The sequence below is a fragment of the Drosophila melanogaster genome, chromosome 2L, assembly GCF_000001215.4.
Source record: "Drosophila melanogaster chromosome 2L".
In the NCBI taxonomy this organism is placed as follows: domain Eukaryota; kingdom Metazoa; phylum Arthropoda; class Insecta; order Diptera; family Drosophilidae; genus Drosophila; species Drosophila melanogaster.
In genome coordinates, this window is record NT_033779.5 from 5,231,515 (window position 1) to 5,256,094 (window position 24,580).

A 24,580-nucleotide genomic window follows, 5' to 3' on the forward strand; every position below is an offset into this window, starting at 1 on the left:
AAACTCATAAAAATGACGGTGACGGTTTATAGCTGGAGATGCTGCTTACAGCAGAGTTCAAGAAAATAGTCTTCTTTGCAAGAAAAAAAAAAATTTATTTTACAGAACTGTTATATTTTGTCCTCTTATTTATCATTAATTTTTTCTCAGCTCACAAATTTTCTTCAATTATCACGAAACCCAACTCTGATGATCATTTTGAGCACAACACAAAAAAACCCATCATAAAGCTGAGCCCCCCCTTGCAGACCAGCGATAATCGTTTCGAGCATTTAACGCATTTGTATGGGGATAAAAAACAAAAACGAAAATCAACCCGAGAACGGCATACAATCCACTCAAATTTCACTTCATTTATCACGAAATCCATCATCAGCCAACGGCCGGCAGCAGTTAGCAAAGGAGCTGGAAAGCCAGAGAGATGAAGGAGAGCCAAGTTACTTGCATTTATTTGATTTTGATTAATCGTCAACGAAATTAAGCGGAATTTGTGGCTGAGGCGGTGGTAGTTGTTCCCCGATGGAGTTTCGTTTTTGGGCCGGCAGGAAGCTGCATTTACATATGCCCAAGGATGCATATGTGCGAGTACGTGTATCTGGCAGATACATATCATTTCACTTGCCCAGCCCCACAGCGAATTCCATGCCAATGTTTTGACAAACAGCAGCAGCTGCCGCCTACTCAGCATTCAGCATATCCGCATCTTCCCGGTGCACAGCACAAATGCAGTGTATAACTCGGATGGATGGATGGATGGTTGGATGGTCGGATGGGATGGAGGACCGGACGAACGGAGGACGGACGGATTCGCCTCGCCTCGATCGTCATTTTCACGCGCCCTGTGAGCGGCACACACATGTGTGCTCCACACGCTGGCGACAGACATCAGCAACGGCTGATCCGAGAAAACAGGATATGCGCACGCTGCACTCGAAGAACTGCAGCAGAACAGCAAAAAGAGGCAAGATGCTGAGGCTGAACAAACACATCTCAATTGAATGGTGCCATTTGATTAAGAATTAATGGAATAATCTGTAGTTAATCACAAGGCGACAGCTCGAGAGGAAGTGCTGCCTGTGAATAACAATATAACTCAAGTTCAATCTAAAACATTTAAGTAAATTGTTTATTTGTATTTATAAAGCATATAACCAAGATACAAGGTGTTATTAACTTATGCAATTTTCTCGTAACGAATCTCTGAATTCGCGCCGCGCAATTTTAATGTAATTCTCTCAATAAAGAAAGTACAGCTGCATATCGTATGGCATTGTACTCTAACGTTTAGCTGGGCCAAGTAAATCAGGTTTTATTTGAATTCCCTGCCATTTGCGATTCCGAGAATAATTCGTTAATCTTTCATCTGATTAAGCGCATCGCAATGGGCAACCTTTCATTGTGTGAATATTGTATTCAAATTGAAGATCATGAGTCGCCGTTCAAGTCAATGCCGCCAGAGTAATCGCTGATTTAAAACGAATCCACGTAGCCGAGAGATATGGCCATATTAGTATGACGCCTTACTTTTTTCCGTCCGAAGACGCGACGGATGTCTAGTCGGTGATTTTCTGCTGATCGCTCAGAACGCATCGCTCGGAAGGCCCGACAAATCAATGACCCCCTTCTTTGCGTGTGCTTTTCGGCCGAGGGAAAATCGACAGGTTGGCATTTAAACTTAATTTAAATAAATACAATTTCGCTGAGGAAATGTGCGAAAAGTGCTGGTCGCAGCATATAAATATATAAAAAAAATATATATATGTTCGACATGGCGAGGTAGTTTATGGTTGCTACGCTTTTGTTTCTATGAAACCTTTTAGTTATGCGCTGAGGCGACTAAAAACGCTAGAAAAACGCACTCGAAATGCAGCCACACGCTCGTCGTAAAAAGAAACGTGCGCTTACGTACTTGAAGTCTGTACTATTTATTTTGTTTTTGTGTTACTTTGCGCTTATTATTATTATTATTATAACTATTTTTGTTTGTTTACGCGAATGAACAGGCGGCCAACGACAAAATTGATAAGATTAGCCCGGGAACGACAAACTCCCATAAACACAGCAGCGGCCTGTCGGTATACCTGACATACCTGGTAGACCTGGGAATTAGTATTTACTGCCCCCCAAAAACGCACACTTATACGCTCTTATCAGCATACGTCGCTCCATATCAGCTATCGCCACAATTTGTTGGTGATTCCACAAAAAATATTTAGAGTGCCTCCCATCGCAATAGTAGCGCCGTGCCATATAGTTTCATGACAGGTCTGCACTTGGCATGATCGAAGTGGTAGTGGAACTAAAACTGGGTCTCTGACCATCGGAGCTTACTATTTCAATCAAACGCCGACTCTTTCCTTCAACGATTTTTCGGGGAAAACAACTCGATTGCGAGATTTTCCCATTTCGGTCGTGGGTGTGCCCTGGTCTCTTTGTCTTTCAAGCTGCTACAATGCCCACATCAAAAGGTGTTTTTCGTATTTGTTGCGCTTTCGAGGGATTTTATCTGTTGTCTGTTGTTTGGCATTTGCTGCGATTTGTCATGGGCGCAACCGACTGACCAGGAGCGACCAGGAACGACCAAGGGGACGGGAGCCACCCGTGGCGAATTTATTATTAAGAGACCCAGGCCACAGAATGCCCAGGGTGCACAAAGCAAATCAAATATATAATCGGAGAGATCTGCACCTGGACGGATGCACAGACGATTGGCAGGCGTTTATAAGGCCAACAAAAACTAAACTATTATTTATACTTACAAATAGCTAAATACTACTAGTCATATATGATTACAGTACTGTAATCAAGAGCGGTTCTAGTTTTAAAAAAAGAATTATTATTGATTATAGGTTTAACTATATTGATTTCAAGGCTATTCTCCATATCAGATTTGCCACAAAAAGTAAAACTTATAGCATTTAGCAATTAAATAAACATTCATGGTAATAATACTAAAATATCCAACTTGAGGTTGATTGCAATGCACGGTTATTACTACTTATTGCTTAAAAGCAATCTCGATATTCATGTTTTGCACAAAGTCATATAAAAGATTGTGAGTTAATCTATTAATATTTTAATAAATCCTTAAGTGCTTTAAATTGCTTCCATTTATGGCTTAGATGTCTCGCAATATCCGAAGCTATTAACTATCTAAGCTATCCAAGATATCCGTGCGTCAACAAAATTTAAATATTATCAGAGTGATTAAAAGATCAAGCAATGCGTTGCTCTAAGGGGATGAAAAGGGATTATATCAATGTGTATCCACCACGCGCGGTCGTTAAATTCATTTGCCTGTCTAAGCCCAAATCAAATGCTCAGATGCATATCAAAATAATCTAAGCAAATGAAATGACAACAAAGTTGGGCACACAAAAAGGCATAAAATATGTGCGTACAACACCCCAGAAAAGGAGTTGGAGAAAGGGGCACCCATAAAATTGACAGCTGATCTTTTTCTCTCCCTTTTTTTTCGATTTTTTCTGTTTTTCTGCTTTTTTTTTTTGGTTTTTGGGTATCCACTCTTTCAGCAAGGGGTGCCCGGATTGTTGCTCTTCGTATTATTTGTTCGTTTTTCCATTTTTCAGATCGACTCCGTTCTACCTGCTCAGGGTCATAAAAAATTAAGAAAAACATGCACAACTCCAGAAAGAAGCGGAGGAGAAACGTCGCATATTTTAAGCCGATGGAATCGGAATCTCCTTGGGCTGGTCAGGAGTCCCCAGATCCCAGACACACTTGGCATAGAACCAGAGTCGCTGAACAACAAAACGCAATTAGAAAACGAATTTCAATTGAATTCGGTTAGGGATGAGGAGGGAGTTGTGGAAGGGAAACCAACAGGATATGCTCACAGATTTGTAATATGAGCGCTGAATACTTATGAGACCATGATCATGCCGATGATAATGGCACTACTATTTAGATGGCCATGTCCGCCGATCCATTGGCCGATAAACGACAACTCTGAGCCGCGGTGAAAGCTCGGATAAATCTCGCAGAATATCGCAACCAAGACCATAAATGCTCAAATAGCCAATTCCCAGGTTAAATGGCACTACAAGGAAACCAATCGAATTGTAAATACTCATCTTTTACGAGCAAATAATTAAATAAATACTACTTCGATGGGTAAGAACTGGTAAGATCACTCGTTTTATTTTCAATTTCAACTAAGCTGGTATTTTTTACAGCTCAAAAAATCATGATAAGACACATTTCTGGTTTGCTTTTTATTTAATAGTATCTGCTTAAAGCCCTTTTCGAATGGTTTATTTTTATAGCTACTTAATTTGGTATTACACCTTTACAAAAATAAAGCTTGAAAATGTATACAGTAAAAACATCAAACTGGTAGCATTAATAGTTTAAATAATATAATCGTTATTATGATTATACAATTATCATTTCTAAAAATACTTTCATTAACACAAAGAAAATAGAGCTCCAACTTTTTATCAGCCTGCTGCTTTTATCTATCAGAAATACTTATCAATGTCGTACTAACAAGATGTGACAATAAATATTTAAAAAACTGTGTATATCTTATCGAAATTATGGAAAGATTAAAACATGAAGAAGAAGGATTGTCATTGTGATATTTGTAGTATAATTTCGAAATATTTTCCAAGAAAACTAATAGCTTGCAATGAATAGGTTATCCTTAATCTTCCTACCATGAAAAAGCCATTCAAATAGCAATTGAAGTTTTTTCAAACTAATATGCCCCCAATAGAATGCCGGACAATTGTTTTTCCCCCTGGTTTCAAGGTGCACGAGAGATAAAAAAAAGCAAAGAAATGTTATATTAATATTTACCATGAGCCTTCTTCTTTCTGGATTTCGGCGCCATGTCTGATGGCTACAACAAGAGCAACAACAACAACAGCAACGACGTGGGCCAAAGGCTGATGATTTTTATACGGCGGCAACAACTGCAATGCAACTAAGTTGTTGTTGCCCCAACCGATCGTTCTTGGTTGTTTTTGTTGGCCTTCCTCTCTATATAGAGAGGGTATCGGGATCCCGGGTGTTTTGGGGCCAGTTTCCCCTTCGATATCCCCTCGTTGCCACGTTTATTTTTTCCGGGCTATGCAGCAAAACAATAAACGCGAGGCAGCCAGCAGCAACGAAAGCAAAACAAAAGCACCAGGAGAACTGGATTCGTTGTATCTCGTCGAGTCTTCGCGTTGTTATGGAGTCGCCGTCGCAGTCGAAGTTGGAGCTGGAGTTGGGGTTGGACTCCTCTTGGGTTTGTTTATAGGCAGGCGGCGGCGGTCAAGCCGGCGACACCATGGAGCCCGCGAAGAAAAAGAAGAAGAAGAGGAGCAGGAAGATGAGCGAAATTATGGGTTTCGCCAAAAACTTGATCCTGCTGCTGTTGCTGGCGGTGGTGGCGTTGGTGCTCTGCTGCCGATGTGCTTTTGCTTTTGCTTGGTGTGAGCGCGTGATCACGTTGATTATAATTATATACGAAAGGTGGCAATACAAATCAGGTGAAACTCAATCCGCAGTTAAGGCATATCCTGTGTGTTTCTGGTTGTTTTTCCCCAGTGTTTACACTATTTTGTTTATTCGCACTGGCACTTGTTTAAGCATAGAAATATATGTGCAATTTCCCATTTAAATCATTAACTATAGATTGCCGTTGATGCACTTTTATTATTCGTTTTTCATTAGTTAACAATATTTCAGCTTAGGCACACAGGTTTTTGGTTGAAACTCGAAAATATTTCACGCGTAAACAAAATCGACGATTCTTTGGATTGTATCTCAAAATATGGTTTATTTTTCCAATCCGGTGGATACGTCACGACTCGCGAAGAACGTATCGACGAATGTGCAACAGTTGGAAACGCCGCTGCTGGTAGACCCGAAAAAGAGAGCGCAGAGAGTGCGCTGCTCTCGCAAAGAGAGAGAGAGTAGACGGGAAAAACATGAGAGCGTGGCGGAAAACGCGAGAAAATGCTGGCAGGCGTTTAAAATCGCGCAACTCACACACTTGCTGGCGTTTAAAAACGCGCGTGAGGTAAAAATACTCTCTCTTCTTGGCTCTCTCCCTTTGCATTTGTTCTTGTTTTGCCAGCTCTCACTTGAAATTCAAGTTTTTTTTTCTCACAAAGGTGTGTGCGTGTGTATCTTGATCTTTGAGTTAGCATCGCAGTGCTGTAGTTGTTGTTGTTGTTGTTCGTGCTCGTATTTCTTTAGCTGCTTATTATAACTGACATATCTAGATGGGGAATACGTACGTACGTACATATGGTGGGGAGGTATCAGGAGAATCGGAATGGCCTGCATAATTGCAGGGCCCTTTTGCATGCACACTATGTGCAGGGAATAATAACAGTTTTGGTCGATTTTGTAAGCGAACAAACGTGTGATTAGCAGCAACACCATTGCCAACTAATAGAACTCCGCCTCCTGTTCTCCCGAGCGCATCCACAAGATAGTATCCCACCGCCACCGCCAAACGCATCCCCAAGATATCAGTTTTACAGGCTCTCCGCGGATGGTCTCATTAGGCGCACAGTAGTCGTTGCTAATTATGGCCTAGACTCTGAGGCTTCCCATTCTTTTACCTGTGGAAATCAGAAGCGCTTAGCACTTCGGGTTTGTTCAGGTAAACTCCTGGCATTAAAAACGCATTTGAACCAGCGGACGACCTCTGTAATCCGCGCATAACTTGCTCATTTCGTCTATTGCTCGCGATAACAACCGTCAGAATCTATGCCTCCCGAACTTAAACCTCCACCTTGGCCATATCTTTTTGGTTTCACACAAAAAAAAATTTAACAAAGTTCTCAATAATCACTAAAAATAAATATTTATATAGAAGAAATGCCATTTTATTGCTATACTATGAATTTTAAGACCTAGAAATATAAAAAGTATATTTGTATAAATTCTTCTCAATTTAAATCGCATCTTTTTTCATATAATTCCAAATTTTTCTTCGTGCATTTCCACTTGAGTTCCAGTGGTGATCTTTCGTTTATTATCACGCCTGCGGCCATAATTCATTTCGATCTGGTTCGGGGTCTGCTCTGCTTTTGTCTAGTCAAAATCTCTGGATTATGCCCCCAGCTCCAGTTCCAGCTGCAGCTCCCTAAATGCCCGGATTGTGGATGTGGCTGCTGAGGCTGATGCTGCTGCTGCTGCTGGTGCCTCCGAGGTGTGATTTCTCAAGTGTAGGAGTCATGCGGTGCACAGCCAGACGCTGAGAGGTTGCACCAAAGGCAGAGAAATCGAAAAGAAGGCGAAGCGAACCAAGAGGGACAGAGAAGAAGACTGGCAAAGGGACTTGGATACAATCGGCCAGAGGGCAACTGTTCGTGTACCCCTTTCGATGAGAGGAGCCAAGAAATAAAGTTGGATCTGGGGATGCCGTCAATTGAGTGTAATGGAAAGCAACATACCATTTATATTTAACTCGTCAGAGGAATTAAAAGAACTTAATATACCATACGTTATCTTATCATTTCTTTTAAGATGGGGTTCTTTAAGCAAATTTAATATTGTTTTGTGTTTATCATTTCTTTTAGGTTCTATGTGTCTCTCATTTTTATTCTGACGATTTTTTAAATATAAATATGAAGTTGATTCAACCGAAATGTGTAAGGTAAGAAGAATTGCATTGATCGTTTTTCCAAATTTATATCATTAATACAATATACTGTGGCGGCTATAAATCTAATTATTTTTTTAGACTTAGTTTTTTTTAGACCATGTTAAAAAACCAATTTATCATCTTTTCACTGGTCCGCTACGCTTGAGAAATTGACAGTTTTGCAGTTAAGTGGAATGTGCAGAAGGCATGACTTGTGGATCGCAATTGATTAGAGGCAGAGTTCTGAAAGTATCTCTAGCGCGAAATATCCGAACGATCCGTGCTAATTCTCGCAATAGGAGAACGCGATTATTTGCTGCATTGTCCAATTAGCACCTGTGCTAAAAACCTTTCGATTTGTTCGTTCCATTAACACTGCACTGTTCCCCTCGAAATTGTTTGCTCTTTCGCTCGAGTGGAAATGCGGGGGCTAAAGGTTGATTCTAGCCATACATACATATTTACTTTGAAATCCAGACAATAGAAAATCCATGTTGGATTTTCGAGTATTTCGTGTGAAAAACGCTGGAGGGCAGGGGAACACTATTCCATCCATACAATAAACACAAAACGGGGCCGACACTCCCAGGGAAAAGGCCAGACAAGCTGGCGGGCCGAATGTATCTGTATCTGTAACGAATCCGACTGTATCTCTGGAAATATTGTTAGAACTGAGCATTAGATACACAAAGCTGCAGAGAGGTGAACCCCGGGTCACTGCAACATGGCCAACAGATGTGCGCAACAGGCTCCCAATCAACGAAATCACCAGAAATCAGACAAAAGACGAAGGTCTCGGAAAAGGTCCAAGATGTCACTTGGAGTGTGGCTGGGCCCTAAATCAAAGTCAGGCAATGCTACCCGATTGTTCTTGGTCTTTTTTTTCCTTTTGCTCCGTCAGTCTTTTGGTCGGTAGCACTGTCCAGCATCTCATGGATACCAGTCTGCGTATCTGTATCTCTGCAGCATGGAAATTTTCGTATTGTACCAGAAATTTGTGTCAACGTGGGCGACACTTTATTGTGTGCCCGTGTTGTTGGGTGTGTGTAAAAATAAACCAAAGACATTTCATGTTGTCAGCAACATGTGGAAAAATGCTCGGAATTCGTTTCGTTCTTGCACACTTTTGCAATGAATTAAAATCTGATAGATACACACATGAAAAACCGAAAAACAGATCACCCTGCCACCTCTTCATTAACACCACTAAATCTCCTCTTCGTCAAAAACTGAAGTGCAATTAACCAGGCACCAACTCATATTCGATTCTATCTCAGGCTCCTTTTCGTTCTGCTGCACTTCACGGTCCCAAGGTGAGGTGTTAAAGTTTTATGCAATTTCAACAACGATAAATTATAATTACACGCAGTGCTGGGCATAAATCTACCCACACAATCACGAGGTTATGAAGCACACAGATACTCCTCTGCCACATTGCGAGTTCAGGCGCGTCAAACATAATTTGTAAGAGCATTAAGTATTCCCCCCATTAACACCTTTCGAGGGTGACTCCAGCCGATCGCCTCTATTAATAAATTTCCAAACTGAACTTAATGCCAAAGGAGGGAAGGTCTTCCACTGATGGAATCCAACCGAAGTCTAACGAGAATCGTATGCCACATTTGGCGAGTGTCGTTCACCGTCCTCGATAGTATAGTGGTTAGTATCCCCGCCTGTCACGCGGGAGACCGGTGTTCAATTCCCCGTCGGGGAGATGCGAGAGCATTTTTTCACAATATATTTTTCCAGTTAATAACAATAACAATAATTTTATACATTTTTGAAGCTTTTATTTTTGTTAGCTTTTATGTAGCACTTCTTTCATATGTTGAAACAGATGTATTGTTTTGTTTAACAAACTAAATTCTTCCGTACCCAGGCAATTATTAAATTTAACTGTTAAATAATATATAAATTTCGAAAATTAAAAAGTAACAACATAAATTAAATATCGAACCAAAAAAAAAAAATTATTTACACATCTCCCCGACGGGGAATTGAACCCCGGTCTCCCGCGTGACAGGCGGGGATACTAACCACTATACTATCGAGGATGTTGAACTTAGGTCGCCAAATTCAAAATATAAACTTGCTGTTGATCTATACATCCGAGTGTTATGATCATAAGTTATATTAATCCGAACTAATATTATATATAAGATAAAATAAGATAAGATATGCAAAATATTCGATGCTGATTTATAACACGCTTTTTTAAATCATTTTATTAAGATGGTAGACTCACCATTTTCCACGGTCTTGCTTTTCTCGTTGTCGGCATCCTCATATCCCTCTGATCCTGGTCCAGATCCCATTTCCATGCCACTCAAAGCGGCGGCGGCCATAGCTTCGACGTCTGGCTGAACATTCGCACTGAATTCACCTACGGGGCAAACAGAAAAACGGGCAATACGAAATATAAGTAAATTGAAAAACTGTGTAACTAATTTGTAAACAAAAAAAGGGAGAGCGGGTGGGAGTCTTGGCACTTGAGTTGCTCTTCTGTGGCGCCAGGCAAATGTCAATTAATAATTTAACAACAACAATTGCCCGTTTGTCGGGCGCCTGAAATACGAGATCTTAATTGAAAATAGAAACACATAGGGGCGATGGAGAGGAAAAGGGGAGTCGCACCAACGGAGAATGGGCAACTTCAACTCTCTTCCTGCTGAAAGCGGATGAGCGTGGGCCAACTAGACAGCTAAACGTGTGTCATAAACTTGGTCAAAAGGCCGCAGAATTTAGTGCCTCTCCGCAGACGGCTGCGTTCAGAACCAGTTGCCAGCCAAGTAGTCGGAGAGGCATCTTTAAGATACTGTTTGACAGCTCGCCGAGATTACGTCTAGTTCTGTCGTCTGCACGCCACAGACTTGGAGGATGACGTTCCTCGACGGCTCAAAGCCCACGCAATGAGCGCGACTTGAAGACCAAGAAATCCCCCTTTCTCGAGATACAAAACCGAGGTGCAAAAACCCCACTGTGCAACTTTCAGTGCAAATCAGCGGAAGCGACTCAGACCCAATCTCAGCGAAAGGGGTTAGGCCTCCTGCAGGGGTTTCTGTGTGCTACACTACCCATGTTTCCCCTACACTCACTTTGCCAAAATTAATGAGCAAACTTCATACGTAATTTGATAAACAGAAAAAGTGGTTGGCGCTCATTGGGGTCTTATCAAAACATTAGTTATTATTTATGATGCGTCTCATTTCGAGAGCTGGTATAATATATGTGTGCCACTCGACGGGCAATTGAAATCTCGTACGCGTGTTGGGTGGGCGAGGAAAGTCGCTATTCCATTCCGAATCTGTCAAAATGATAAAATGAATTATGCGAGTGCAGGTCCGATAAAAAGCTGCCATTCATGGAAAATCGGCGGCAATTGCGGAGCGCGAGCAAAGGATAATCTTAATTACGACCATAGAAAGTCGTAAATTAATGGAACTCAATAAAACTTTAGCGTAACATGAGTGGTGTAAATTATGGGAAACCGCTATACACAGTAATAAAAACATTATTAATAAAAAAAAAGTTCAATGATATCGATAGGGGGTTTGCGATATTTTTTAGTTTTGCAACACTTAAGAAGCAATATAATATTTGTTAGCTGAAAGTGCCTTGCTAAAATTTGACTTTCTAACTCCTCTTAGTTTCGAATATTTTCCAGTGCAACCACGAAGTTAACCGAAGCATTGATAAAGCCCATGTCTATGGCTATCGACTATCGCTAATTGATTGAGTGCCTTGCACTTGTCGACTCGAAACCCGCAGACCAAACGACGTAATTCCCCCGACGCGTCTAATATTTTCGCCACTTTGGTGTTGTGTTGTGTTGTGCCTTACACTCTCTGGCAGTTACATAAGCCATCTATCAAAGATTGCAAATTGCTGGGTGGAAAACTCGCGGCTCTTGTGTTCGACACATTTCCAAGAACTCAAAAGCAAAACAAAACACAAACGTGACAATCCATGTGGGTGCAGCCAAAGAACTGCGACCAGGGGAACTGATTTCGTATGGGCAGAACATGGCGACAATAAGCAAAACCCAGGCACAAAGTGGAGCACGTGCAAATTGGCTATCAATCAATATGCATACGGGTAGGAAAATGTACTGCGATGATATAGTTCGCATCGCTTCAAAAGATTCGCAATTACGTAGAAATAAAAGCAAATGCCGACTGCATGGCAAACGAATTGAATGGCTCCCAGCCAAATGGCAAAAATGTTAGGCCTCTATGACACTAGGTCGAAAACATAGTAGGCTATTCTAATGTAAATTCAAACACTTCCATATAGTAACATATTTTTTAATAACATAAAATGAAGAAAATTGATGAACAGAAGCAGCGCAGTCAAAGGATGAGCTAAAGATGCCAGCTTGCAGGAACACCATGAGCAGTCAGGAGCGCACGCAGAACATCAAGCGCTAGATAATGGAGGATGAATTGACCTTGTGCGAGGTCAATACCCTTTCAATCGATTATGAGGCGGCCGGCAAATGACAGTTTAACAGCCGCCACGGAACTAGCTGATCAATCCATTATTGACGATGTTTTTGGAGAAGACATCCTGATGAAAGACTTGCAGCGTAAGAACACCGTGCAGCCCACTTGCTCAACAACGACATCGTATCTTGTCCCATTTGCTTTGAGAAAATGAAGCGCGGTACCATTATGGTGTGCTTGGAACCGCCATCGTTTACTTCAAAGGACTTGGACACCCGTTTCTCCTCCTCGGGATCTTCCACATCACGCTGCACCAAATCGAAATCAAATTCATCAAAGCGAATTCTTCGCAGCTCCGGTTACACAGAGCTGAACAGCAACTCGACTACTCTGCTGTCCAGCGAGGACGAACTTACTCCGCGTCAGCGCCTCTAGTGCAATCTCTTCAAACAGACCGTCGGCTGTCCCAGATGTGGCCTGGAGTTCAAGGGCCACCAGCTGAAGGCGCATCAATCTCTCTGCCAGGGTCGCAAGAAGCACTAGGACGGCACCTTATACGAACCATACATTAAATAAGTTTTTCACAATTTTTCACACAGTAAATTTTCTTCATGTTATCAAAAGTGTGTTACAAGCAAAATATATAAAACAACTGATTGTAAAGTCAAGGCATGCTTATGTATCTAAAATATTGCTTGTTTAAATTTCAAGTCGATTGGTGTCATAAACGCATCTCTCAGATGGTCAGTGAGTGAAAATCAATTGGGTGTGGTCTGGGTAACTGGGCTTTTCAGCGGTTTGCCTGCTCATTGAACCTTGTCCAACTACAAAATGCTTCAAGTACTGCTACATTTACTGCAAAAATGGCCTAAAAATCGCCTTTCAAGTTGCACTTACAGTGGCCCAAAGAAAAACGCGGCCAACATTGTTGCCTGAGATAAGAAAACTTGGCTGGCGAGAGGAAAAACACACAATGAATAATGAATGGCGAATGTACGCCAGATAAACCCACATTGCATTTGTTGTGGGTTCGGGTTCATATTTTCATATTCATATTAAGTGACTGATTGATTGATGGCCCAGGCAACTTGGAGGTTTACTTTCAGTTTATCGTTCGGTAAGTCACACGTTTCTTTCCAAATCGCTCGTGGTTGGGATGTCAACTTGGAGATTGATGGCAGAATGGGGAAGAAAACCCCAAGGCAATCAAAAGTGAAGTAAAATAGGAGTTACGATAGCCAAAATGGGCAATTAGCAAAGTGGGGGTGCGTTTAAAGTTGTGTTTAGCGAAAGTGAATCACATTTCCTACATGTAATACCATGTTTTTGCTGTTTTATAAGATGCTTATGCATGAAGATGGCTAAAAATAGTATGTGTCACACACATTAATTAGAGTAAAACTGTATATTTCGTAACATAAAAATGCTATCTAGAGATTAGTGCTCCCTCCTTTTCACCACCATTAGAAATCCCCTAACCCAGTCGAGATTCTGGCCAGCAAAGATGTTTTGAAACTGGGTCGTCGCCGCTGAGTGCGCGCACTCTAGTAGCAATTAAAAATTTTAAATATTCCTTCTGCTGAACAGAATTTAGCAAACTTGCATTGGCCACTCAAAAATAGATCAAAGTGAAATTTATGTTACAGATTTTGGGTTTTTTTTTTTCTGGGTGGGGAAAACCAGGCGAACGGCGGATGCGAGAGTGGGACGATAGGGCCAAAAATAAATTCCCCGATGCAGCCATTTGGAGTTGGATTCTGTCCATCAACGCGCCGAGTCCATGCTAAATGAGCTGCACCCCCCGCCAGTCCGATGCATCGGCGTGTGAACATTAGTCAAAAATGCGTAAATGAAATCAATTAAAATTACGCATAGCACACGAGACGCATTCGGAATGGAAATCGATGTGTGTTTACACATTCTGCCTACGCGCTCTGCATGGCCTAATGAAGGCACGTCCCCATGCCATACCATCCTATACCACTCCGTCCATACAATCCCATCCAATTCGATCCCCAGGGAATTGGGTATGGGGAATGGTCGAGGGTAAGGGTTGAACCCGAGTGCAATTGGTAATGGCCAACACAAGAAGAAGAGCGGCGGAGCAGGGGATCACTGAGTGCCACTTCAATTTGTTTACAACAAGTTGGCCCGCTGATTGCAGCTGGGCCTCATTTCATACACACTTTAAAAAATCAATTTTCGACTTGCATTTAACGTGCCATATGCACTTGTTTTATATGATGGAACTTCCCTACCACTTATACAATTCCATAATAATTTCTCGCAGTGCATCATTTTCTGCTTAATCATATCGCTTCGTTTTGCTTTGCTCCTCAAACGCGCATCACACAATGCAGCTTTAATTTTCTTTGGGCCCATATCAGATCAGGCAAGACCAGAACCGATCCGATCCGATCCCAGATGAGAAATGAAAACTCATGGTATAATAGCACTGTCAATGGACCCGGTTCTTGTGGACCCCAGGTGTTGGCTGAAAGTGGAGATCTTCACTTCAATTTGGGCATAAATGCAGCATAATGATCTCGCTGGCAAAGAATAGCCACAAATTGCTGGAATCACATCAAGTTGTCTGCAACAACATCGTCTCCATCTCTACGAAAAACATTTCGAAAAGTTTACTTTTCCAAAATAACTTAATTCATTTAAAGTCTCTAGGATCTGCGCTAATGAAGCTGCCAAGTGATTGGTTGACGGATTCTAATTACCAATTACCTACATTAAGGAAATGATTAAATTATTTAAGCTAAACCAAACCAGCACTGCATATATTACAACATATTTCAATTGATTTTATAATAAGGAAGCTCCGTTCACCAAAAGCATTTGCTTGATCAAAAATTATCATTTATCATAGCTTTCGAGTATCGACGCTGCAGTTAACTGGCCTCTTTTGTTATTATTTATGGCTTCATGCCGCGATGTTTATTTGCTATTTTAGCCAAATGTGCAACTCGACGGCCACACAGGGCAACAGAAATCCCGCCCAGAATTCCAAGATGCAGTCATGCATTTATGATGATTATTTATATAATCAAATGTGCACGCATGAATTTTCCAAATATTTTTCCTACTGGCCCAGACCGAAAACGCAGCACGGTCTTCAACATTTGACTGACGTTTGATTTGTAATTGAAAAAGGCGGCCGCATAATTTCTAGCTCTTTATGTGTTCAGCTTTTCCGAATGACAGCATTTTGGGTGGTCCCACATAAATATATATATAATTTTTTTTGCAGCCTATGACGATCGCCGAGTTTTGCGCAATTCTCGATTTCAAAGACCTAGAGACGGCGAACGATTCGTAGGCTAGCGAAAAAAGAATTCTCCACTCGCAATTGAAGATTTCCTGTTTGGCGGTGGCACAACCTCATGATCATGATGCTCATTATGAGATGATTCTATAGAAAGCACTTAAATTGAATAATGTCACCCCGAAAGCGCTGAAATTGATGCAGCCGCGCTGAGACGACAATTTCATTGGATGACTTTAAAACGGAATGGGGATGGTTATGGGGATTCTCATGTGGATGAGAACGGGACGGATTGGATGGATGCTCACTCGGCCGCTCACTTGATGATGATATGTCAGCAGCCACGTTGGCATGTAATCCAATACGGGCCGACGGGATGGACTGATAAATGCCAAAGTGTGAAGAGGCGCATTTCGGATAAATGTATTGTCTACAATTTCAGCAGCGAGCAAGAAAACCGCAGAACCAGGAGCCCAAAAACCGAAGGTATGTGCGCTTAGGAATTCAGCCAGAGATGGGAAAGATTTCTGATTAAGGGACGGCAAATGGGGAATTTCTAAAAATATTTAAAAAATTATTTTTATATAGAAAGAACCATGAAAGAGCCAAGTTTAACATATTATATAGAGCAAACGATCTTGATCAGAAAAAATGTTCTTGAAAGCACCACCTAAACTGAAATGTTGGTCACGCTCTCACCCCCATCGAAAACAGGAACACAAAACACATTGCAGATACAGATACAGATACAAATACAGATAGAGATGCGGATGCCCAGTGATAAGGAAAGACAGCGACGATCTCAATCTCGAAGCGACCACGGATCTCTGAAAAGGGTCGTCATATATGAAGTGAGCACTTCGGGTAGCCCAACAAGCATCGAAATAAAAGCAGAGAACTCTGTAAGGGGTCGGGCAGTTTATGCTTTTTTAGTATTCTTCAATTTCGTCGAGTATCTACATATACATATTTATGCTGTTCGTATTTGGGGAACCTTCGAAATGAATGTCCAAAATGAGTGGTAGAGAGGTTGGCGGTTGAGGACGAGACGACAGCCGCATTTGGAAACAGACAACGCAAATCAAATTGTAAAAGTGTTAAAGGCTGACACATTCAAGTGTTTGACGCGTCCCCACAAAAAAGTAAGTTGGTATGCGTTTGTATCTGTGTGTACCTGCCGGTGTGTATGTGGTATCACTTTCAAAGAACGTCTGCCAGTCAAGGGCCAAAAAAAAGAAAGAAAGAAAGAAAAGCTGAAAAGAACATTCGCCGACAGCTGCACGAGAGCTTTTTTAAGATCTTCACACATTCCTAGTTTAAAGATAATCAACATGTGAAAAATCCCAAGTCTTACGAAATCATTAGCAGGGAATTACATGTATCAGAATTGTAAGGTTAATATACCTCAGTCGTTTAAGTTTTCTATTTAAATTTTATTTAAGTTGCCTCCTTTATTTATGGCTTTAATATTGCATACATCACATAAATAAAATACAACTACTCATTGAAGATTAAAAAACAAGCATTTAGAGTAGCAAACACTGGTTAAATTCGTTGTTGTCAACTTCCAAAAATATATACATAAATAACCCAGAAGCTGTACGAGCACGAAAGGCACAAGAATAATTATCGTTTAAAGGCCGGACAATAAATAATTTGTGAACAAATGTTGTGTGAATGTTATTCCACACTAGACTCCTACGCTAATGCTTAAAATCCGCATCGAATGCTAATTCAATGGAATGACATCTTCTTAATTAGCCCACAAATTTGTTAATAGCAAAGCTAAATCAATAATAAAATGAGTATCTACTCAACTCGCCTCCCACTCGATCTGCGATCTGGAAATGTTAATTGTTGGCCAGAAACAGAACAATGGGCATGACTTTTACCATCGCAGCCAATGGCCTCGAGGAATGCGCTGGAATCACCGAAAAAACCCCATAGAAATCAGGGGAAATAAAAAAGCACAAAAGGTTGGAGCCAAAAAGTAGAACAAGATCGATCGCTGACTCTCGATTCGATTCGATTTCGTTTGATTAGACAACAAAGTGCCTGTTTTTTTTTTTTTTTTCTTTGGTTGGCTTACTATTGTTCGGAACCACAACCACAACGAATTTTTGAAGTTTGAACTCGCCTCGTTGTGGTCAAAATGTTTTATGACTGCCACACGTTGCTATTGAAGGAACCGTAGAAATGTATCTGGCTCTGACTAATTTGCATTCGATGCGGAAACCGGAAAACTGCTGGTCATTGCCATTGTTTAGATACAAATAATAATGGGTGCCTGCAACATGTTGCCAGTTATATAGAATGATCATATTCAAGTTAAATTAGAACTTAGAAGTTTCCAACTGTACCATTCGATGCCTGGACTTTGCCACCATTTTTGCGCCAAACAGGAAATATTATGCAGATCTTCATTACATTTCATTTTGATAAACACGAATGTAGTTGAGCTGCAAAAGCCAAAAGATATTTTGCCATTTCGACTGACTTTGGGTTGGGAACAAGGATTGGGTTCGGTTTTGCGGCCTGAGCTCTTTTGCCCGATGCCTGCCGCCTGATAAACGAGCAGGGTTTTCCGAGGAAAACATGGTTATGGCAGCGGGGCCACGGAGGCCAGCTATGAGGTGGAAAGGTGCCACAAAGTGGTGGGAGTGCGACTGGTTGTGGGAGTCGTTGCCACAATGTGGGCGTGCCGCACAACGCTTAGATGTGGCCAACAAAAACGGGCAGCAAAAGCGCGTGGAGCGTGCCTCATAATTGGCAACGTGAATGGCCAAAGACGAGCCCGCAACACGACAATTATTTGGGCAATGTGGTAAACGGTTTTTCGTTCTTTTTGGCCTTTTCCCAACTTCTTGGCTTCTCCTCACCCTTTCTCTCCTTTGTTGCCAAGAGTTGCGGTCTCCGCATAACTTGGCTAACAAGCAAAAAACTGTTGACCAAAAATTAAGGCTCGCAATGCGCGTGCAAAGAGTCACAGAAGCAGCAAGAGCACACAGTGAAATGACACATCAGATAAGGCAATATCACCTACCCAGGCCGTTGGGAAACCAAGGAGACACAACCTGGTCAGGATGCACTGGCAGAAATTGTAGCTATTGTAGTCAACAAATGGTTGTGTTTTCAAAAAGAGCACAAACTTAGTTGCATCGTTTTTGGCAGTGTGGCAAACGAGGCGACGACGCCGTTTGTCTGCTTCGTTGCCACATCCACAGACGCAAAGCGAGAGCAAGATGCAACAATTGATTGCCAGAGAAGGAACCCAGGTCCAGTCAGAAGTTGAACAATGTGAGGCTGCTGCTGTTGCGATTCGAACTCCATTTGGATTCGGAGGCGGCTCCTCAGGGTCGTTGCACAGCAGCAGCAGTAGTCTGCAACGTCGTTCCCCATTTGTACTTTGCAATGCAAAAGACGCGATGTCCTCCGCCCAGATGCTCCACCTTCGTCTCACCAAATCCGTACCCACTCCATTGGCCCATGTCGAGTACACGAAGTACAACACAAATTGTGGTGTTGAACATCATGTTCTCGGTGCCCCGAAAATACAAAACAACAAAATAAAAAAGAAATACTACAAAAGAATGAAAATCACAATCACAATGGTCTTGAGACTTGAGGACAGGCCAAGAGCAAGTTGGGCCAACTAGTTGGGTGTTTTTCGGGCGGATTTTTTGAGGAAAAGTCTAATTGATGAGTGGCATGTCGCATGGCTAGACACATGCAACATGCAGCAGCCGGCAGACGGAGACGCAGCCGCAGCTCATTACCCCGTTGTCTGGTCCGGTCTTCGCTGGGTTCCTCTGATCTTGGCCAGACCAGGCATACAATGGTCGCATAAAGCAAAGAATCTCAGACCCCAGAGACGCAACTTTGACGCATGAATAAGTAAGCAATGCCAATTTTCAATTTCCAATGCCAAAACTTCAACTGCGAGTGACATTGAGTTGGGAGTGAGGTAAATGCATACCAACGCATAAGATTAAAGTTAAAAAAAAAAAATCTAAAGCCTTATTTTATTTTATTTCCTAACTCGCTTTAATCATCGTTGATTATAATTAAAAGCCAAATGTCAAAGTGGTGTTGAAACTAATCTGCATGGATATGACTAAAAATTAACATAATCTGCATAACAGATTGCGAAAAAAATACGCTAATTTTATTGTTAAAATATATATGGGTAATTCCAAATCATTTATTTACTAACCGAAGGCGTGTGAATATCAATTTTATGGTGATTTGCCCAAAAAGTAATTAATAATTATTTTTAAGTAACGATTTTTATTACTTTTGCGATAATTTACAAGCCAGCAAACTAATTAACCCTCTAGCACTTCCTCTCTGGCTATTAACCCACTGAGAACGTTGGTGTAAATATACTGCCAAAACAGCAATCATTACAAAAAACAGCAAACGCAACTTTGGCAACAAAAAGCCTACGTGACGTTGCACAAAAATGAGGAATATTTTTCGTTTGTTGCTTAATATTTCTTGTGCTTTCCGAGTTCAGGTACAGGAAGAAATAAATTGTTATTCTTTAGAGTGAGTGTTTTTTTTTTATTTAGTTTTCTTGCAGTGCCCATTGTTGTTGCTCTTTAACACTTTACGTGCGAAATAAGACAGCGTGAATAAGTAAAAAAAAAAAAAAATAAGAGGGACGGTTAAGCAGGGAAAACGAGTCGAAGGAAGCACTAACTTTAAATTAGCTTTGACAAGATAAATGATCGAGCATCGGGCTAAGAAAGAAATGAGAAATGAATACCACAGGCGACCTCTTCCCTTTTCGTAAGTTGCCTTGACTTAACCGATGTACAGTGCGATTCGAATAAGTAAGAAAACAGTTTATACAAAAATATAATTCTAAAGGTATCATTTATATTAAAAGGAAGACACAAAAATACGAATTACAATTTTAGGTTCAATTTCGTGTTTTAAAAGCTTATTATTATATTACTTCTTGGGCTACATAATTAGTGCTTTTTACCAGCATAATAATTTCAATTTGAACCATAATCATCTGATATACACTGTAAGCCAGATCTATTAAGCGCATGGAAGGGAAGCCCTCATCTGCACCTCCAGTGACCCCGACAGTTGGGCTGCATTCGCGCCTGGTGCATCCTTATCCTCATTATGCCCGTCTCCGTTTGCGTCATTGGGTCTGCTATTTCAATCGGACCGGAAAGGACGCGGCACTAAGTATATATAATTTGTGCCCCTCCACTTCCTTCGGTTTCCTTCCTTCTGATTCCCGCGGGCATGTTCCGTGCAATTTACAATTGGCATTGGCAGCGAGGCGTCAAAAGGCTTATTAAAAGAAATTTGCAATTGCAACGGACAGTGGACGGCGGACACTGGACACTGGACACTGGTCGTGGAGACCAGTGAACGAATCGAGGGAAACGAAAAAGTGGGGCCCAAACGAAACCCATTTGAAATTGCATCCCAAGATGCACAGCTCGAGATTTACCATTTCAGTGCGCCGTCGAGCCATTTATGTTATTTTTGCAGCGGGTCTCCATCTCCAACTCCGTCTCCGTCTGCATCCACCACCACTGCCAGCCCATCCGTTCCTGCTCTCTCTCACTCTCTATAAGGCCCGTTCTACACACAATCCCCCAATCACAATGGGGCAGGCACGAAACTCCACTTTTAGAAGGCACCTTATCTGCGCAACGGCATCATTATTTCACACCAGCCAAGCTGAAGGCACAAAGCCGTTCCATGGACGAGCTGCAGATGGAAATGGGGATCCGCAGGCAGGAGGATCGAAAGGATCGCAGGGGGGAACGCGCCGTCTGTGGCAGCGGCAAAAGGGCACACAAAAACGGCATAAATATTATGGCCAAGCTGCGAACGAGCTGCAGGAGCCAAACATAAACGGGGTCTAGAGATGGTAAACAGGGCATAAAAAAGGTGGTAAAAGCTTCTTGAAAATAATAAAACAAATGTATAAAGCTGCATATGAACTATTCTCTTCTATGGGATAGGTTACAAGTTGCAAAAATAATGAAGTCTTTTAAATAGTTTTCAATTAGTAAAGTAAAAAGGATAACGACCTGCATATCTAGGGATTAAAGTTCCTTGAAATTCGTGTCACGCAACCATCGACGAATCCCTTGAAAAAAGATCTCATATCAAGAACAGTACGTGGCCGGCAATGCCAAGAAATGCTTAAACATAAATTCAACGAGACGAGGAAGTGCAGGACGGGATTGGATCGGATGGGATAGTATGGGACGGGATGGTATGGGAAGGAAGGAAGATGGAGGCCAAAGCCGGTCCTGGCACATCGCGATGTGCCACAGCAGATTAGTCTGAGCCATAGAGCAGCTTCGTGTTTTCGTTTCTCTTTCTGTGGCAGATGTGGATCTTGGCCAGAAGAATCGAGGAACCAAAAGTTCGCATTTTGCAGCGGTCTTAGGTTTTTGGTCTAGCTTTCTCTTGGCTTTCTGCTGGAGCTGGAGCTGGAGCTGGTCAAGCTCGACCGATGCCATTGCCGATGCCTGGTTCGCATTGTTCCCCGTCCAGCAATAAATTATCGATTAGAGTGGGCTGCCGTCTGGATATGGGCAATGCAGCTGTGGGGTTCGATGACCCATCATCAGATCAGGCAGGCAAGTAACCGACTTATTACGTACCAAATTACATAAAAAGCAAAGGGTATGCGTTACGTTTTACTGATTGCTGGAAGGTAGCCCATTCGAGTTCCTAAAAGGTTCACGCCTACACTGACGTCTTTTTTGTGATCCTGCAACTGTACGCGAAGGTGTGAAATTTCCAGCCTGGTCATATTCCCCAAAGGCTGCCAAAAGCTGATGGTCCTGCCACTCCAGCTACTCGTCGTTTGAACCCGTCCCGAGTGCAGCCCCAAAGCCTTTAATTTAATGCCAAGGCAATTCGCCTGGCCGGCAGACGTGGCTGGAATTTTAAATGTATTTTTCAGCCACAAGAATCCGAAAACGGCGAGCGCAAAGTGTGATTAACGCGTACCTGCAACTCAGACGGGAATATCGAGGACGGGCCCAGCCTTTTTGACACAAAGCTGTGGTCCGTTCGCTCTCTGGTCTTTCGCATGGCCATTCTTCCTTTTTAGGTCCCTCGACGGCCCTGCGACGTTGACAAAAAACACGCGGGACCCGTGGATCCTCATAAATGCGCGCAGAAGCTGCACAAAAACCCGACGAGAATCCCGACCTGCCGGCCACCTCCTCATCCGCATCCCCAAGCTCCATCTCGATTGGCCGCCGTCTACCTGAATGGCAGTTTGTAACTTTTGTGTGGCTCGGGGCTTAAATGCCCCAACTCGTTATGCTTACCACAGCAGCAGCAGCAACAGCAGTTGCAGATAAGCAACGAGCAGTTGCAACCACCTATTCACTTCCCAAAAAAGCGTTATTTATTTACTGATATTATCAAATGTTCATAAACTATCAGTATGCTTATAAGCTAAAATGAAAATGTTAGATAAATAAAAATGTTACAGACTTTACTACCCTCATAGTGCTTTTCTGCTCCACTTCCTTGTTGTAGATTTCTCGCAGTGTATAGAATCTGCTGCAACCCACTTTGCATGCCAGCCCCTGACAAAATCCCTTCTACCCGCCGCAGGCTCACCCATTTAATGAGTGTTGTCTGGGTCGGATTCGGGTTTTGGGTTTTGGGTTCGGGGTCGGACTGGGTCCAGTGCCGTGTCGCTGACTGCATCATTTTAATAATATTGTTTACGTGACATTTGATTTATTATGAACTTTTTCTTTTGACAGATTATGTGGCGGCTTGACTCCATGCCAGTTGGCTACTGTTTCGCCTTGGCACGCACACACACACACACACACACACAGAGAATGAGAGCCCTGGGATCGTTTTGGATGCGAGGACTTAATGGATCCGCGAACCTGAATCTCTGGAGGGAAATCGGCAGCAACAGCTGCGGATGCTGGCGAATCAATTAGCCTGCCATATAACAGTAAGTAAGGCCCAACAATTACCCCAAATTACACGAAACAGTCCCACATTAAGGTTATTCAATTAGCATTATGAGCAGAGCGAACAAGGTTTGCGAACTTCACTGGGGGAACTTAGTAAGCCTGATAATATGTATGAGTAATTTGCGATATTTGCCGTGTGTTTTTATTATAGCAATGAAATCATGGATATTTACTGCGAACGTGTTTAATGCAATTTTTAAAATAACGTTTGATAAAAGATAAGGGCAGCAATTATTTCGAGATGTTTTAGAGTATATAAGACAATTAGATTATAAAGATTTAGAGTACAAAGAAGGCCGACATCACGTTAGAGGAATAAAAACGGCTTTAAAATACTTAACAAAGCGCACTTTAAAAACTATTACCTCATCGAAAACTTTAAAGTTTGAGGTCTGCTTGCTATCGCCTCCTTATCTAAGCACTACCATATCGTTTACAATCTTTTTGAACTCCCACCGAAATGGTAGAATCTCCTTTAATTTCTAGCAATCAGCGTCACAATTGATTCCCATTAAATCCTTCCCTTTTATGGCACCACGATCCATCTTCCTGCCCCGAACTTCGCCTTTTAACGCCTTTTTTACGACCCGCACACCGAAAGAAGAAACAAATTAATAGTTCTTGTCATTTGAAGCGACCAGAAATATAATTAAAAACCGTCTCAAGTGCCAGGGCTCTCGATAAATCAGTTCGAGGCGACAACGGCGGAGTATCGGCAAAACACATGGGATCAAAAAAAACGAACTGAGAGCCAGGAGAACCAAAACATGGCCTAAAATTGAAGAAATGTTGGCCCAAAGCCAGGTTGGAATCCCCCCCCCTTTCCCCACGACAACTTCTTCTCCAAATCTCAACTCGTTTGAATGCTGAATGCCAGAAAAATGTTTTTAAATTATAAGAAACCTTTGCGCGCTGCATTTTCTGTTTAGGGCTTTTATATTTTTTTGTGGATCCATTTGGGTTCCCTGTTTCTGTACCGATCTGCATTTTTTTTTCTTCGTTTTTAGTTTTCGTTTTTATGTTGTCGTCTGATTCGTTACGATTATTTACAGAGATCTCGACCGAATGTCGTTTTAATTAAGAACCAGTTTATTTTTAGGTTTTATTTTGGTTGGCTTATTTTTTTCGCCTCTGCCCAGCGACATTTACAAATTAAATGGTGATAAGCTAAGGTTTTTTTTTTCATACTATCAAATGTTTAATTATGCTACACGCAAGGAGTGCAATAACAATAAGTGTGCTGCACTGCGAAAAATGT

The 24,580-nt window shown here is 41.8% G+C and overlaps 1 protein-coding gene, 2 non-coding genes and 1 pseudogene across 6 annotated transcripts in view; 2 read left to right on the forward strand and 2 right to left on the reverse strand.

Moving 5' to 3' along the window:
- The window catches only part of tkv (thickveins), a 52,385-nt gene that overhangs the window by 12,515 nt on the left and 15,290 nt on the right, over positions 1–24,580 (reverse strand). The window contains exons 1-2 of one of the 4 annotated variants that reach the window (NM_175976.2): positions 12,468–12,625; positions 9,855–9,992 (exon numbers count right to left, since the gene is read on the reverse strand). In NM_175976.2, the coding sequence (NP_787990.1) occupies positions 9,855–9,992; positions 12,468–12,561 (232 nt within the window). In that variant the 5' untranslated portion in view covers positions 12,562–12,625. Of the gene's footprint in view, positions 1–4,821; positions 5,849–9,854; positions 9,993–10,704; positions 11,107–12,467; positions 12,626–24,580 lie in introns of those variants that run through there. The other 3 variants (NM_175977.2, NM_175975.2, NM_175978.2) reach the window with 3 other exon arrangements.
- On the forward strand, positions 9,252–9,323 carry tRNA:Asp-GTC-2-1 (transfer RNA:Aspartic acid-GTC 2-1). Its single transcript has one exon. It is a non-coding gene; the product is annotated as a tRNA-Asp (tRNA).
- On the reverse strand, positions 9,592–9,663 carry tRNA:Asp-GTC-1-1 (transfer RNA:Aspartic acid-GTC 1-1). The gene has a single exon. It is a non-coding gene; the product is annotated as a tRNA-Asp (tRNA).
- CR14033 lies at positions 11,185–12,725 on the forward strand (annotated as a pseudogene).